This window comes from Arachis duranensis, chromosome 1 (assembly GCF_000817695.3).
Source record: "Arachis duranensis cultivar V14167 chromosome 1, aradu.V14167.gnm2.J7QH, whole genome shotgun sequence".
Classification (NCBI taxonomy): Eukaryota; Viridiplantae; Streptophyta; class Magnoliopsida; order Fabales; family Fabaceae; genus Arachis; species Arachis duranensis.
This window is the reverse complement of record NC_029772.3, coordinates 86,447,416-86,459,456: the sequence shown is the minus strand read 5'-3', so window position 1 is coordinate 86,459,456 and position 12,041 is coordinate 86,447,416. Positions and strand designations below refer to the sequence as shown.

The window sequence follows — 12,041 nt, the reverse complement described above, 5'->3', positions numbered from 1 at the left end:
ACTAACTTATTTTAATAATTAATTTCAATATACAAATATTATTTTTATATATTTATATATAAATAGATAATAACTAATTTCTATCATTTTTTGTTTGTAATTAATGATCAATTAAAACATCTTTTTTAAAAATGTTTTTAACTCATTAAAATTCAATACATATAATTATGTTAGAGAATTGAGAATGGGAGACATAGGCACATTGTTGATATTATTATTGGATGCAAGGTCATAGTCATTCTTTCTTTCTTTCTTTCTCTTTGTCTTTTGCATCCATTCATTCCTTCTCCATCATATCCACTCAATGCTCTCGATTGCCTTCCCCGGCCCTCTCCCACTCTATTACTATATACTATCACCTTTTTTCCCACTTATTAAATTATCATCATCTTTCACCCTACTCTCTCTATCTCTCTCTTCCAGTTAGGGTTTCACTCCTCAACAAATCTGAGAGAAGCTTATCCCATTATTGCTGTTTTTGTCACGGAGGAAGAAGAAGGAAAAAAAAAAAAAAAAAAAATAAGGTTGTGAAAACCTTATCATCCAACAAGGGAAAGGGAATAAAGAAAAAAAAGGTACTTTCAGTTCATCTCATCAAAGAAAACCTACTATACTACATCACAAACAGGTAAAAACGAACCCTTGTTCATGTGCAGCTTCCTTCTCGGATTTATGCATAGTTCTTTTTCTTTTCCTTTTTTTTCTCTGTTTTTGTTTCTTGAATTGAAGTAAGGATTAGAACTAACAATACACAAAATGGATTTATTTTTTATTTTTTTTCTTAGGGCTTTCAATTCCCATCTTTGGTTTGAGAAGGAAAATATATAAGACTTGTTTGTTGATCATGCAGCTGAATTGTTCCAGCAGAAGAAAGATCCTATGTTTCCGTGCATGTTTCCTAAATAGATAATAAGTTGAAGAAGAAAAACAAAGCTAAAAGGAGAAATTCCATTTCAGACCTGACTTTTCAGAGGATTTCATTTTTATTAATAATATTTTTTCCTATCCTTCAAGTATTTACTTTAAAAAAAAAAAGAAGAGAGATCAGAAGTGAAAGCTTGGAAAAAATATTTTTCAGAAACAATTCAGTTGTTAAAGAAGAAGCAAAGAAAAGGCGGTTATATACTTATTACAGATAATCAAAATATAAAAAAGTGACATAACAATCTTCAAACTGATGAATATAAAGGCCTAAAGGTTCTGATTAAGATGGGACTAATAATACTATTCCGATTCCAAGGTGTCCAGAAAGTTTTTTCTGTTTCGGTATAGTATCACTGATATATTCTGCAACAAAACAATAGTAATAAAGATTCTCCAAACCCTATTTCACTAACTATTCATTAATCACAAATTCATCACCATCAAGAAAGAAAAACGACGAAAGTGAAATTAATTAAGAGGGTGCAACTGAAGTAGCTAGCACAAACCAGATCCAAATTTAAAGCTTCTTCTTACTAGAGAATGAAGTAGTAGTTGAGATAGATGTGAAGAATATGAAAAGTTTTGAAGATGATTCCTTTTTTTGCAGGGAATCAAGAAGGAGATGGCATCATCAAGCTCGTACAATTCACCTTGCGCTGCCTGCAAATTCTTGAGGAGGAAGTGCATGCCAGGGTGTATCTTTGCGCCTTATTTTCCACCCGAAGAGCCTCAAAAGTTTGCAAACGTGCACAAGATCTTCGGTGCAAGCAATGTTACCAAGCTCCTCAACGAGCTTCTGCCTCATCAAAGGGAGGATGCGGTCAACTCCCTCGCTTATGAGGCAGAAGCTCGCGTGAGAGATCCTGTTTACGGCTGCGTTGGCGCCATATCATTCCTCCAAAGACAAGTCCAAAGACTTCAGAAAGAACTTGATGCCGCCAACGCCGATCTTCTCCGCTATTCCTTTACTGACATCGCTCCGACGCCGGCTCTTTCTATGCCTCCCGGACTAACCAATGCTACTTCCCTTCAACAAATTCCCCAAAGGTTTGGGGCAAGATTTGATAACGAAGGAAGTGGATTCTATAACAATAATCGCCAATATTCACCTAATATTTATTCTTACCCTTACTCTCTTCCCTGGACCGATACCTCTTCCAAGGATATCAGCGATGGGGGCGGGTTAGGTGACGGCGATGGGAGAGGAGGTAATTTGTGAATTAAGTTTGCAGTATAATACCCTTCCATCAAGGGTTTATACTTTTTGAGGCATGGTCTAAAATGTTTCTTATGGTATAATAATATTTTATAATGTCTATTATGGTTATTATTACTCTACGTAGGCTTGGTTGTTGAAGGTTCTAGTGTTTTTTATTCTCTTAATAAATTTTATCTGGTGGGATTTTTGTTATTAATTAGTTTGTTAGAGTCCTTGATTGTATGGTATTGTTGAAGAAGTTGCGAGGATCTTAGGTAGTCTTTTCGAAATCTTTTGTGTGTGTGGCTTTCTTTAGAGCCTAAAAATAAGTTGGTAGAACATGCAATAGTAGTAATGTATGTGGCTACTAGACCCTTTTAATTTGTTTGTGTATTCAGTGCAACTCTATCTAGATAGGCATGTGCAATATCTATGAAGCGGAGTTCACAATAATATTTTCTCCACTTTCTCTCTCTGTCATTGTTTATGAATAAGAATAAAATGAGGTTAACACTACTTTGATTATATATAAAGCCTAGCTCTATGGTTTAGAGTTTTGACGCTTAGTCCACTTTTTTAACACATATTTCAGCCTGTTTTAATTCTACTCAGATCAGCTATTATTTATGGAGGACCACCCTAATTTTACTTTTCTGTTCTTTGATTAATTTTTGTTTAAGTTCTCCCTTGTATCTGAATAATTGGAAATAATTGATTTTGAAGACTATTTTCCTTAGATTTCTTACTCACCTGAGCAAGTTAGTCACAACCTATCCATTCTTGAAGTTTTCTTTACTAAATGTTGTTAAATACTTCTCGGAAAAAAAAGTAGTCCTTTTATTTCCATAAATAAGACATTTGAAACTTTTTTAGTAAACGTAAAATATTTTTTTTTTCCTGAAATTACTTGTGCTAACGTGTTAAGTTACTAAGCAGATAAATAATAGTTATAAAGTTTATATGTTTTTCTAATATAAAACATTTATTTTAAATAAATTAATTTTGAACAATAATATTAAGTTTGGGCGAAATGAGAGATTTTGAAGATAGAAATGAAGAGAATGAGAGTGAAGAAAGAATTAAGTTAAGGGAATTATATTGGAAAGTGATGATGAGGAAGGTGTCAGTAACAAACACAGACAAGATATTAAGCTTCAGTAGTTGAGCTACTCTTAAGTCTCAACATCATGTAGATGTAGTAGTAGTAGTAGTAAAAGAAGATCAGATCAGATAAGAATTGTTTGTATATGTAGACCACTTTTCATGACATTTCTATGTATATCTATATCTATATGATGGTGCCTGGTGGAAAGAACTGAACTCATGAATCAACCTAACAGGAAAAAGGAGCAGTGTTTTTCTCTCAACATTAATTTGTGTGTCCCTCCCATCTTCCCTTCTTGAATTGTAGTTTTCAATTTCATCATCATCATGATGATGTAGTACTAGATAATAATAAAAATAATAATAAATAACATCTTCTTCAATTCCCGTGAAACTGAGGCTCTTCATTTTTCTTCTATCAAAAAAGATATATATCTTTGTATCTGAAATAGTGAGCCACTGTCACTGGCTATAGATATATGTAACCTTTTTTCCACATTGAATACCATAAAAAATACTAGTTCAGCTCTTCATCTTCTCCTCCTTAACTAGGGTTTTCAGCTTTTTTGTTTCTTACTGTTTTAATAATAATTTTCAAATCCTATCCATGTCTCTGATCTACACTAGGTACCCAATTCGTAACTGTTGATACAGTGGACCCTCGTAGACTGCACCTACATTGACAACTTGCATTGAATTGCATGCATACACCAGTGTATATCTTGCTTACATTCATTAACTAATTATTATGTATATATAATTGAACGATGAACACTGCAAATAAAATTTACTAACCATTTTCCTTGCTATATTGCTTTATTTGCACAATTTGACATTATATAAGTAAAATTTAGAACCGATCATCCGAGATCACAGTCGAAGAAGGTGCAGCAGCCAAGCAAAAGAAAAAAAAAAAGTTCATGATTGAAGAAGGATGGAAATAAAATAGAGGGTTAGGGTTTTCTTCACTTTCTTTTCACAAGAAGATTAGCGAAGAAATTCTCCAAAGAAAAAGTAAGCCGTCGTTTTATAATAATAATATAAACTGACAAAGTCCAATTTTTTTGTTATTAGATAATTACTTTCTTAAAAATATTGTGTAAAGATAATATTACAGACTAACAAATTATTTAATTTATTAATTAAATTATCTAACTATTCATAACATAAAAGTTTTAGGATCAAGTAATTTTATGATTTATAATCATCAATTAATTATTATTGTTGTTTTTAATAGTATGAGATTTTATTCAATAATATAAGATTACACTTTTTTTTTGCTAATTAAGTGCACTCTTAAACTTTTTCTTCGTAATATTATTTTTAGGCAATTATATATTCGTAAAAGTAGCCACTTTATTATTATTTTGTTGGATATATAGATGACGATTTCATTGATTCATGAGAGGAGCATATAAATGGTGATGAATTGAGGGAAGGGAAGGGGGTAAGGGCCAGTTGAAGGGGTTCAGATATTGTCAGTCACTTTAGTCTCTGTGTAAGTGTAAGCAGAGAGAGAAGAGAAGACAGTGTTGTGGTGGTGTATGTGTGTAGTACTATACTGAAGGAAAGTCAGAACTACTCAGAAGTCTCCCTCTCTCAAATACACACAAAGAATATAAGTAGAGAGAAGAGAGGGACACTGCTATACTATATAGAGTGTAACAAACAGTAGTAAGAGTCACATCCTCTAATTCAAGGACCTCCAATTCATCACCCTCCCTCGAGATCATCAAAACCCTCACCTTCTTTCTCTTTTTTTCTTTTCGTAATTTTATTTTCCTCATCAACGATGTCTGTGAATTCAGTCCATTTATACTTGAGTAGAAGATTTTCTGGTGGATCAACTTATTCAAAATCATTCAATTATCTTCTAGCTTTATAACAATACCAAGTTAAAAAGGGAGTAGAGTGTGGGTTTCAGAAGTTCTTCTGAGTTGCCCTATCTCTTCTTCTGAAAGAATGAATGCAAATAGCTATTATAATTTATCAAGAATCAATCAATATCAAACAAACCCATCAATCTTCTTCACAAAGACGTGGAAAAGAAGCAAAGAGAAGGTGAAAATGAATCAAATCTGCAGTAGTGTGTGTGTATGATAGATGAGAGGTTCATGAGAGAAAAAGAAAAGAAAGAGAAAGGACAAAGCATGTGGGGGGTCCTATTCTTTTGTAATCTCTAAATTGAAGCCCCCACACACAAATTCTTTGTGTCCTGGTCGACTTAATAAGAAAGCGAAAATGGGCATGATGGGTCCAGGGGGTTCTCTCTCTTTCTCAAACATAACATAACATGTGTACTAATGTACTTATAAATAATGTAATGTTATATTCGTCAGAGACAAGGGAGAGTCTATTATGTCATCTTAATGGTGTGTGTTTACAGAGACAAGTATACGTGCACATCCATTGATGTGTCAATTTCAACTTGCATTGCATTGCGTTGCGTGTACCAACATATATTCTAACTTGAAACTTTGAATATACATATTTACATACATATATCATACCTGTCTACTTCTTCTAATCATAATCCCCATCATTAATCATTCATCGGATAACACACCACTCAAACTCTTGATAATAACTTATCACAATAACGAATAACAATATCAGATACATTTGCTTAGAATTGTTTCACACTAAATTCCTCACTTCCAAGCTCCAACCACCCCTTTGGACTGTGCTGGGTTGATTGTTTCAATAAGAGTTTTTTATTTTTAAATTCAAGCCGAAAAATTTTGAACAAGAGACTAAAATATCTGTTATTTTAATAATTAATTATATATTTTTATATATTCCATTTTTCTATATATTTTAAGAACTTAATTGTTAATTTCATTTTATTAATTAAAATGTAATTTTAATTTTTAAAAATGATTTAATCAAGATAATTTTAACAGTTATAGATTTCAATCTTAAGATATTACAGAAAATTCTTGTGAATAGGAATCATAATTATTTGGAGCAGGCCAGGTAGTCAATGACATCAAATTAGGATCCTGATATATTAGAATAAAAAGTAAATAAATTTAACTCAACAAAATTGAAATTAAATAAATTTAACTCAACGCTAAAAATTAATTCATCCAGTGAAAATTGTCTAAAAAATTATATACACTAATCCCACCAAATTTTTTTCTAAAATAAAAAGTAAGTTATTTTTTACGATATATGTCTAATAATTATTAGATAAAATTAATTGATTTATTATAATTAATTTTAATTCTTAATTTAACTTAAATTTTGATAATCTAACCAATTATTCATACTATAATTTTTTTTTGTAAATTATAAAATCATTATAGGAATCTCATATTTTTTATTTTTGTATGCTATACATCTATTAATTAGTTCCAACCACAAATAAAAAAACAAACAAAAAGAAAATTCATCAAGAGATATAATTAAAAATTTTAAAATTTTAAAAAAAATTTCTGTGATAATTCTTTTTTGATGTTTCTTTTTTATTTTTTTAATCTTCTCTCTATTCCTATTAGAAAACTTCTTAAGTCTACTCTCCTTTCCCACAATTGTTTTTATTTACATACTTTGATTAATTCATTATATAACATAAGAATGAGAAAATTCACACTAATAGTAGTTTAATTTATGATTCACTCTAAAGAACATAACTTGGAAGGGATCCTTATCTGTGAGAGTCACACGATTTACATGAACATCATTGTTGTGTCTCCCAGTATATTTATAACCACCTAATAACGATGACGACGAAGTAAGGCGAAACACAATATCTTATACTCACGAAAATTATTATCACTTAATTTTTAGATTTGAAAGCTACCATTCATAATTTTTTTGTCACTATAATAATTTTAATCATGATCACCACCAACATAAATATATGGATAAAAAAAATTATGATTAATTACTATGAAGAATAACTTACTTTTTATTTTAGAAGAAGTTTGGTAGAATCACTACAAGAAAAGAGAACTATTTTAATATGATTTTTTTTAACGGTCATAGTTAAGTGTAAAAATTAATATATATTTTTGACAAATATCACAAATGTCAAATTTTCTATTTTTTTTTGATAAATAAGTTGATTGTAGAAAATTACTCCTCAATTTTGACACTTATTTATTTTTAACTTACTCCATTATTCTTTTTCTTTGTTAAACTCCGTCAATTTTGGCATCACACTACTCTCAATTTAGGATCATATTACTCATTTTTCATCTTCAAAATCTCAGTTTATTCTTCCGTTTTAAGATATCATCTCATTGTTAAAAATTTTTATTGAAAATTTTTTATGGTCAATAAGTATGTCAAAATAAATAGTATTTTTGACGATTAATAAGTATCACAAAAAACATATTCTCAAATTTTTCTAACAAATTATTTTTGACGGCCAATATTTATCAAAATAAGATTTAAACTTTTTTTACAATTACTTATATGTCAAAAATACTATTTTGACAAAACTTTTATTAACATATTTTCACACTTAAAATAGTGTCAAAATTTATTTTTTTGACGAATTTTAATTTTTTTGACACATAATAAATATAAAAAATAATCTATATTATTGTAGTAAATTTACTTATTTTAATTGATGTAAAATTTGTATGGCATATATGATAGTGATATAGAGCAATAACAAAAGGTTCTCCACTTCTTATGATCACAACCAGCGCTTCATTTCTTCTGCGATGTTGATATGACTCGCATTGGGCAATGCCAACATGTAAAGGCTCTTCCAAAATCTCGTGTCGTACATGTCAAATATTTGACTACTGACGACGTAGCTAGCTAATTCTTTTACCTTCGACTGCTCACACCTCTCAGCAGCTCTCCCTCTTAATCTTCCAGGCCAATAGGTATGTTATATTGTCTAAAAGATGGTGATTGTTATAGTATCTAAAATGTTTGTCTAATTTATTAAAAAAGTTAAAAATTAATATCTAATTTTAAAAATATAAAAATAAATAATTATTAAATATTCAAAAAATTTTATAAAAAATAAATTAAACAAAAATTAGGCACCAAATTATAAACATCATAAAATTCACCATAAAATATTATATACACCATAGAATTTTAACATTGAACTGTCTACCTATATGCCTACTCCCACAAAGTTACCCTTTCTAGACTACAACTCATCATGCATTACTCTATTTTTTAGCACCATCAATTAATTAGATTTTCAAATTAATAACACATATTGGTTAATTATAATACTAAAAAAATCTAATTGTTGACAGATCATTGTATTCTAGCATGCTGTTGTGGTGGAAAGGGGAAAATTAAAAACACCGAAAACTAACAAACTTAAGCATAAGCTAATTTAATATATAGGATTAATTATTGATTAGTTTCTAATGTTTGGTTAAACTTTAATTATTGAAATGTTTTAATTTCCGTTCTATTTTTTGTCCTAATGCATGTATATATAATATTTGTAAGGATTTCGGAAGATAAAAGAAATAGAGTAAACACCTAATTCGGGAATTTTGTTTTTTGTATTTCGTGAGACATGGCGGTCCTTTTGTATTTTCCGGCGTTAAAAACAAATGGAATATGTATACGTGTCACTTAACGGTGATGAACTGGCTGTTAGGTGTCTAATAAGTGTCAAGCTGTCAATTTAAAAATAGACAGAAGTTGATCTATCTCTGCCTCCCAAACAAAAACGCTGTCGTTTTAAGTGAGGGATTGAAATGGTGCGTTAGTACATGGTTTGGGTTTTCACCTTCTTCCCTTTCTCCTAATTACAGAAAACCCACAATCTTTTCATGTTCCCTCTGAAGACTCTCTGAAGACGACAAAACGACAACGCTCTACCTGGCTGTGGAGCTGAGTAAGATGTTGACCGTGTTGCTGACAACGCTCCAAGTGAAGCTTCAGACGGCACCACTAACGAACTCCCTGACGACGTTGACAGAATTTTCTTGTGCAAGTCTTCGAGGTAAGTAGCAGATTATTCAACTAAAATATTAGTAACATTGTGTATTGTTTAATTAGTTTTTGGGTTGTGAGTGTTTGCATTTTTTTCTGGTTTGGTGTCGCATAACAAAGATAGAATTTGGTTAGGGTTCAATGTTACTAATTTTGGGACATTTTTTCATCAACAGATAAAGATGTTTTCCCTTTCTGCAATGAAATTCATAAATAGAAAATAGAGTTCAATAGAATTCATATATAATTTGCAAGTAGGTTCAAAATGTATCAATTTACTTGTATTAAAATCACAAACTCTAACAGATATAGTTATCTTTATTCAAATTTCAATATTTTATATATATATACTTTCTATTAAAGTTTAAGGCAAGTATATATACCTTAGCAAATATTTATGTACTCTCGTGAAAAAAAAAAGCCAGTAAATATATACCTACTTACATTGACTACATATACTCTATTAAAATCACAATTTTTTATATAAAGGTTGTAATATAAAGTATTATTTACTTTGTTTGTCTCAGATGGATAATTTTATGGTTGTTCTTGTATTTCATCATGGAAGAAGTTTTAAAAAGTGCATAAGTATCCACCCATAGATTTACACTATATTAACTTCTTTGATCTAGAAATTTTATTTAAGGAGTTAGGGTATACAACATATAAAGAGATGTATTGATTTGACAACACTGTTGATGACATGGAAGTTGGGCTATATGTTATTAAAGTTGATGCTGAAATAAATGAACTGAGAGATGCTCAGAAGAAAAATAAGGGCAACAATAAATTTTATCTTTACTTTGATCACTCGATAGATATCCCTGAAGTTGTTGATGATGGTGTGGAGTGTGATACTGTTATGCTGAGTGAATCATCATCGTCTTCGGATGATGGATACGAGACCACAGAAGATGAGCCTTATAAGCCTCCTCCTTCTGGTTTTGAGGATACAGACAACAGTGATGAGAGTTTGGAAAAGAAAAAAAAATATTCAGAAGAAGAAGAGAGTTTCACCTAAAAAGAAAGCTAGTCATGGCCCAAAAGTTCAAGATAAACCTTACGTGAGTAAGGGTCGATCCCACGGAGATTGTTGGTATGAAACAAGCTATGGTCATCTTGTAAATCTCAGTTAGGCGAATAATAAATGGTTATGTAGTTTTCGGATAATAATAATAAATAAACAGAAAATAGAATAGAGATACTTATGTAATTCAATGGAGGGAATTTCAGATAGGCTAATGAAGATGCTATGCTCCTTTTGAATCTCTGCTTTCCTACTGCCTTCTTCCAATCTTTCTTACTCCTTTCCATGGCAAGCTGTATGTAGGGCATCACCGTTGTCAATGGCTACATCCCATTCTCTCAGTGAAAATGGTCCAAATGCTCTGTCACAGCACGCTAATCATCTGTCAATTTTCGATCATGTCAGAATAGAATCCATTGATTCTTTTGCATTTGTCATCACGCCCAACAATCGCGAGTTTGAAGCTCGTCACAGTCATTCAATCCCTGAATCCTACTCGGAATACCACAGACAAGGTTTAGACTTTCCGCATTCTCATGAATGCCGCCATCAATCTAGCTTATACCACAAAGATTCTGATCAAGGAATCCAAGAGATATGCGCCCGGTCTAAGGTAGAACGGAAGTGGTTGCCAGTCACGCGTTCATAGGTCAGAATGATGATGAGTGTCACGGATCATCACATTCATCATGTTGAAGTGCAACGAATATCTTATAATAAGAATAAGCGGAATTGAATAGAAAATAGAAGTAATTGCATTAAAACTCAAGGTACAGCAGAGCTCCACACCCTTAATCTATGGTGTGTAGAAACTCCACCGTTGAAAATACATAAGTGATGGTGGTTCAGGAATTGCCGAATGGCCAACCCCCATGAATGATCAATAGTCTCCTAAGATGAATAATGGAATAAAACCGAGACCAAAGATGTCTAATACAATAGTAAAATGCCCTATTTATACTAGACTAGCTACTAGGGTTTACAGAAGTAAGTAATTGATGCAGAAATTCACTTCCAAGGCCCACTTGGTGTGTGCTTGGGCTGAGCTTGAGCTTTACACGTGCAGAGGCTTCTTTTTGAGTTGAACACCAAGTTGTAATGTATTTTTGGTGTTCAACTCTGGTTCGTGACGTGTTTCTGGCGTTTGACTCCAGAATGCAGCATGGAACTGGCGTTGAGCGCCAGTTTACATCATCTAATCTCGAATAAAGCATGAAGTATTATATATTGCTGGAAAGCTCTGGATGTCTACTTTCCAAAGCCGTTAAAAGCGTGTCATTTGGAGTTTTGTAGCTCCAGAAAATCTATTTCGAGTGCAGGGAGGTCAGAATCCAACAGCATCAGCAATCTTTTGTCAGCCTTTTATAAGAATTTTGCTGAGGTCCCTCAATTTCAGCCAGAAAATATCTGAAATCATAGAAAAACACACAAACTCATAGTAAAATCCAGAAATGTGAATTTAGCATAAAAACTAATGAAAACATCCCTTAAAGTAACTAGATCATACTAAAAACTACCTAAAAACAATGTCAAAAAGCATATACATTATCCGCTCATCACAACACCAAACTTAAATTGTTGCTTGTCCCCAAGCAACTAAAAATTAATTAGGAAAAAAAAGAAGAGAATATACTATAAATCTCAAACTATCAATGAATATTAGTTCTAATTAAATGAGCGGGACTAGTAGCTTTTTGCTTCTGAACAATTTTGGCATCTCACTTTATCCTTTGAAGTTTAGAATGATTGGCAACTATAGGAACTTAGAATTTAGATAATGTTATTGATTCTCCTAGTTTAGTATGTTAATTCTTGAACACAGCTACTTTATGAGTCTTGGCCGTGGCCCTAAGCACTTTGTTT

The 12,041-nt window shown here is 31.5% G+C and overlaps 1 protein-coding gene across 2 annotated transcripts; it reads left to right on the top strand.

The window, feature by feature from the left end:
* The first annotated feature begins 193 nt into the window (after positions 1-193).
* On the top strand, positions 194-2,519 carry LOC107491559 (protein LATERAL ORGAN BOUNDARIES-like). 2 transcript variants are annotated; one of them, XM_021141764.2, is made up of 2 exons: positions 194-575; positions 1,532-2,519. In XM_021141764.2, the coding sequence occupies exons 1-2, from the start codon at positions 222-224 to the stop codon at positions 2,141-2,143; spliced, it is 966 nt and encodes a 321-aa protein (XP_020997423.1). In that variant the 5' UTR covers positions 194-221; the 3' UTR covers positions 2,144-2,519. The 2 variants fall into 2 exon arrangements, with proteins under 2 accessions (XP_020997423.1, XP_015967919.1); XM_016112433.3 differs by lacking the exon at positions 194-575 and having other exon boundaries at positions 1,046-2,519.
* The last annotated feature ends 9,522 nt before the right edge of the window (positions 2,520-12,041 follow it).

What these genes read in the sequence shown, in the direction of transcription:
- LOC107491559 (XM_021141764.2), top strand. Translation starts at nt 222, where the DNA reads ATGCAAGGTCATAGTCATTCTTTCTTTCTTTCTTTCTCTTTGTCTTTT. An exon ending in AGGGAATAAAGAAAAAAAAG is followed by an intron (nt 576 to 1,531) that starts GTACTTTCAGTT and finishes CTTTTTTTGCAG; the next exon opens with GGAATCAAGAAGGAGATGGC.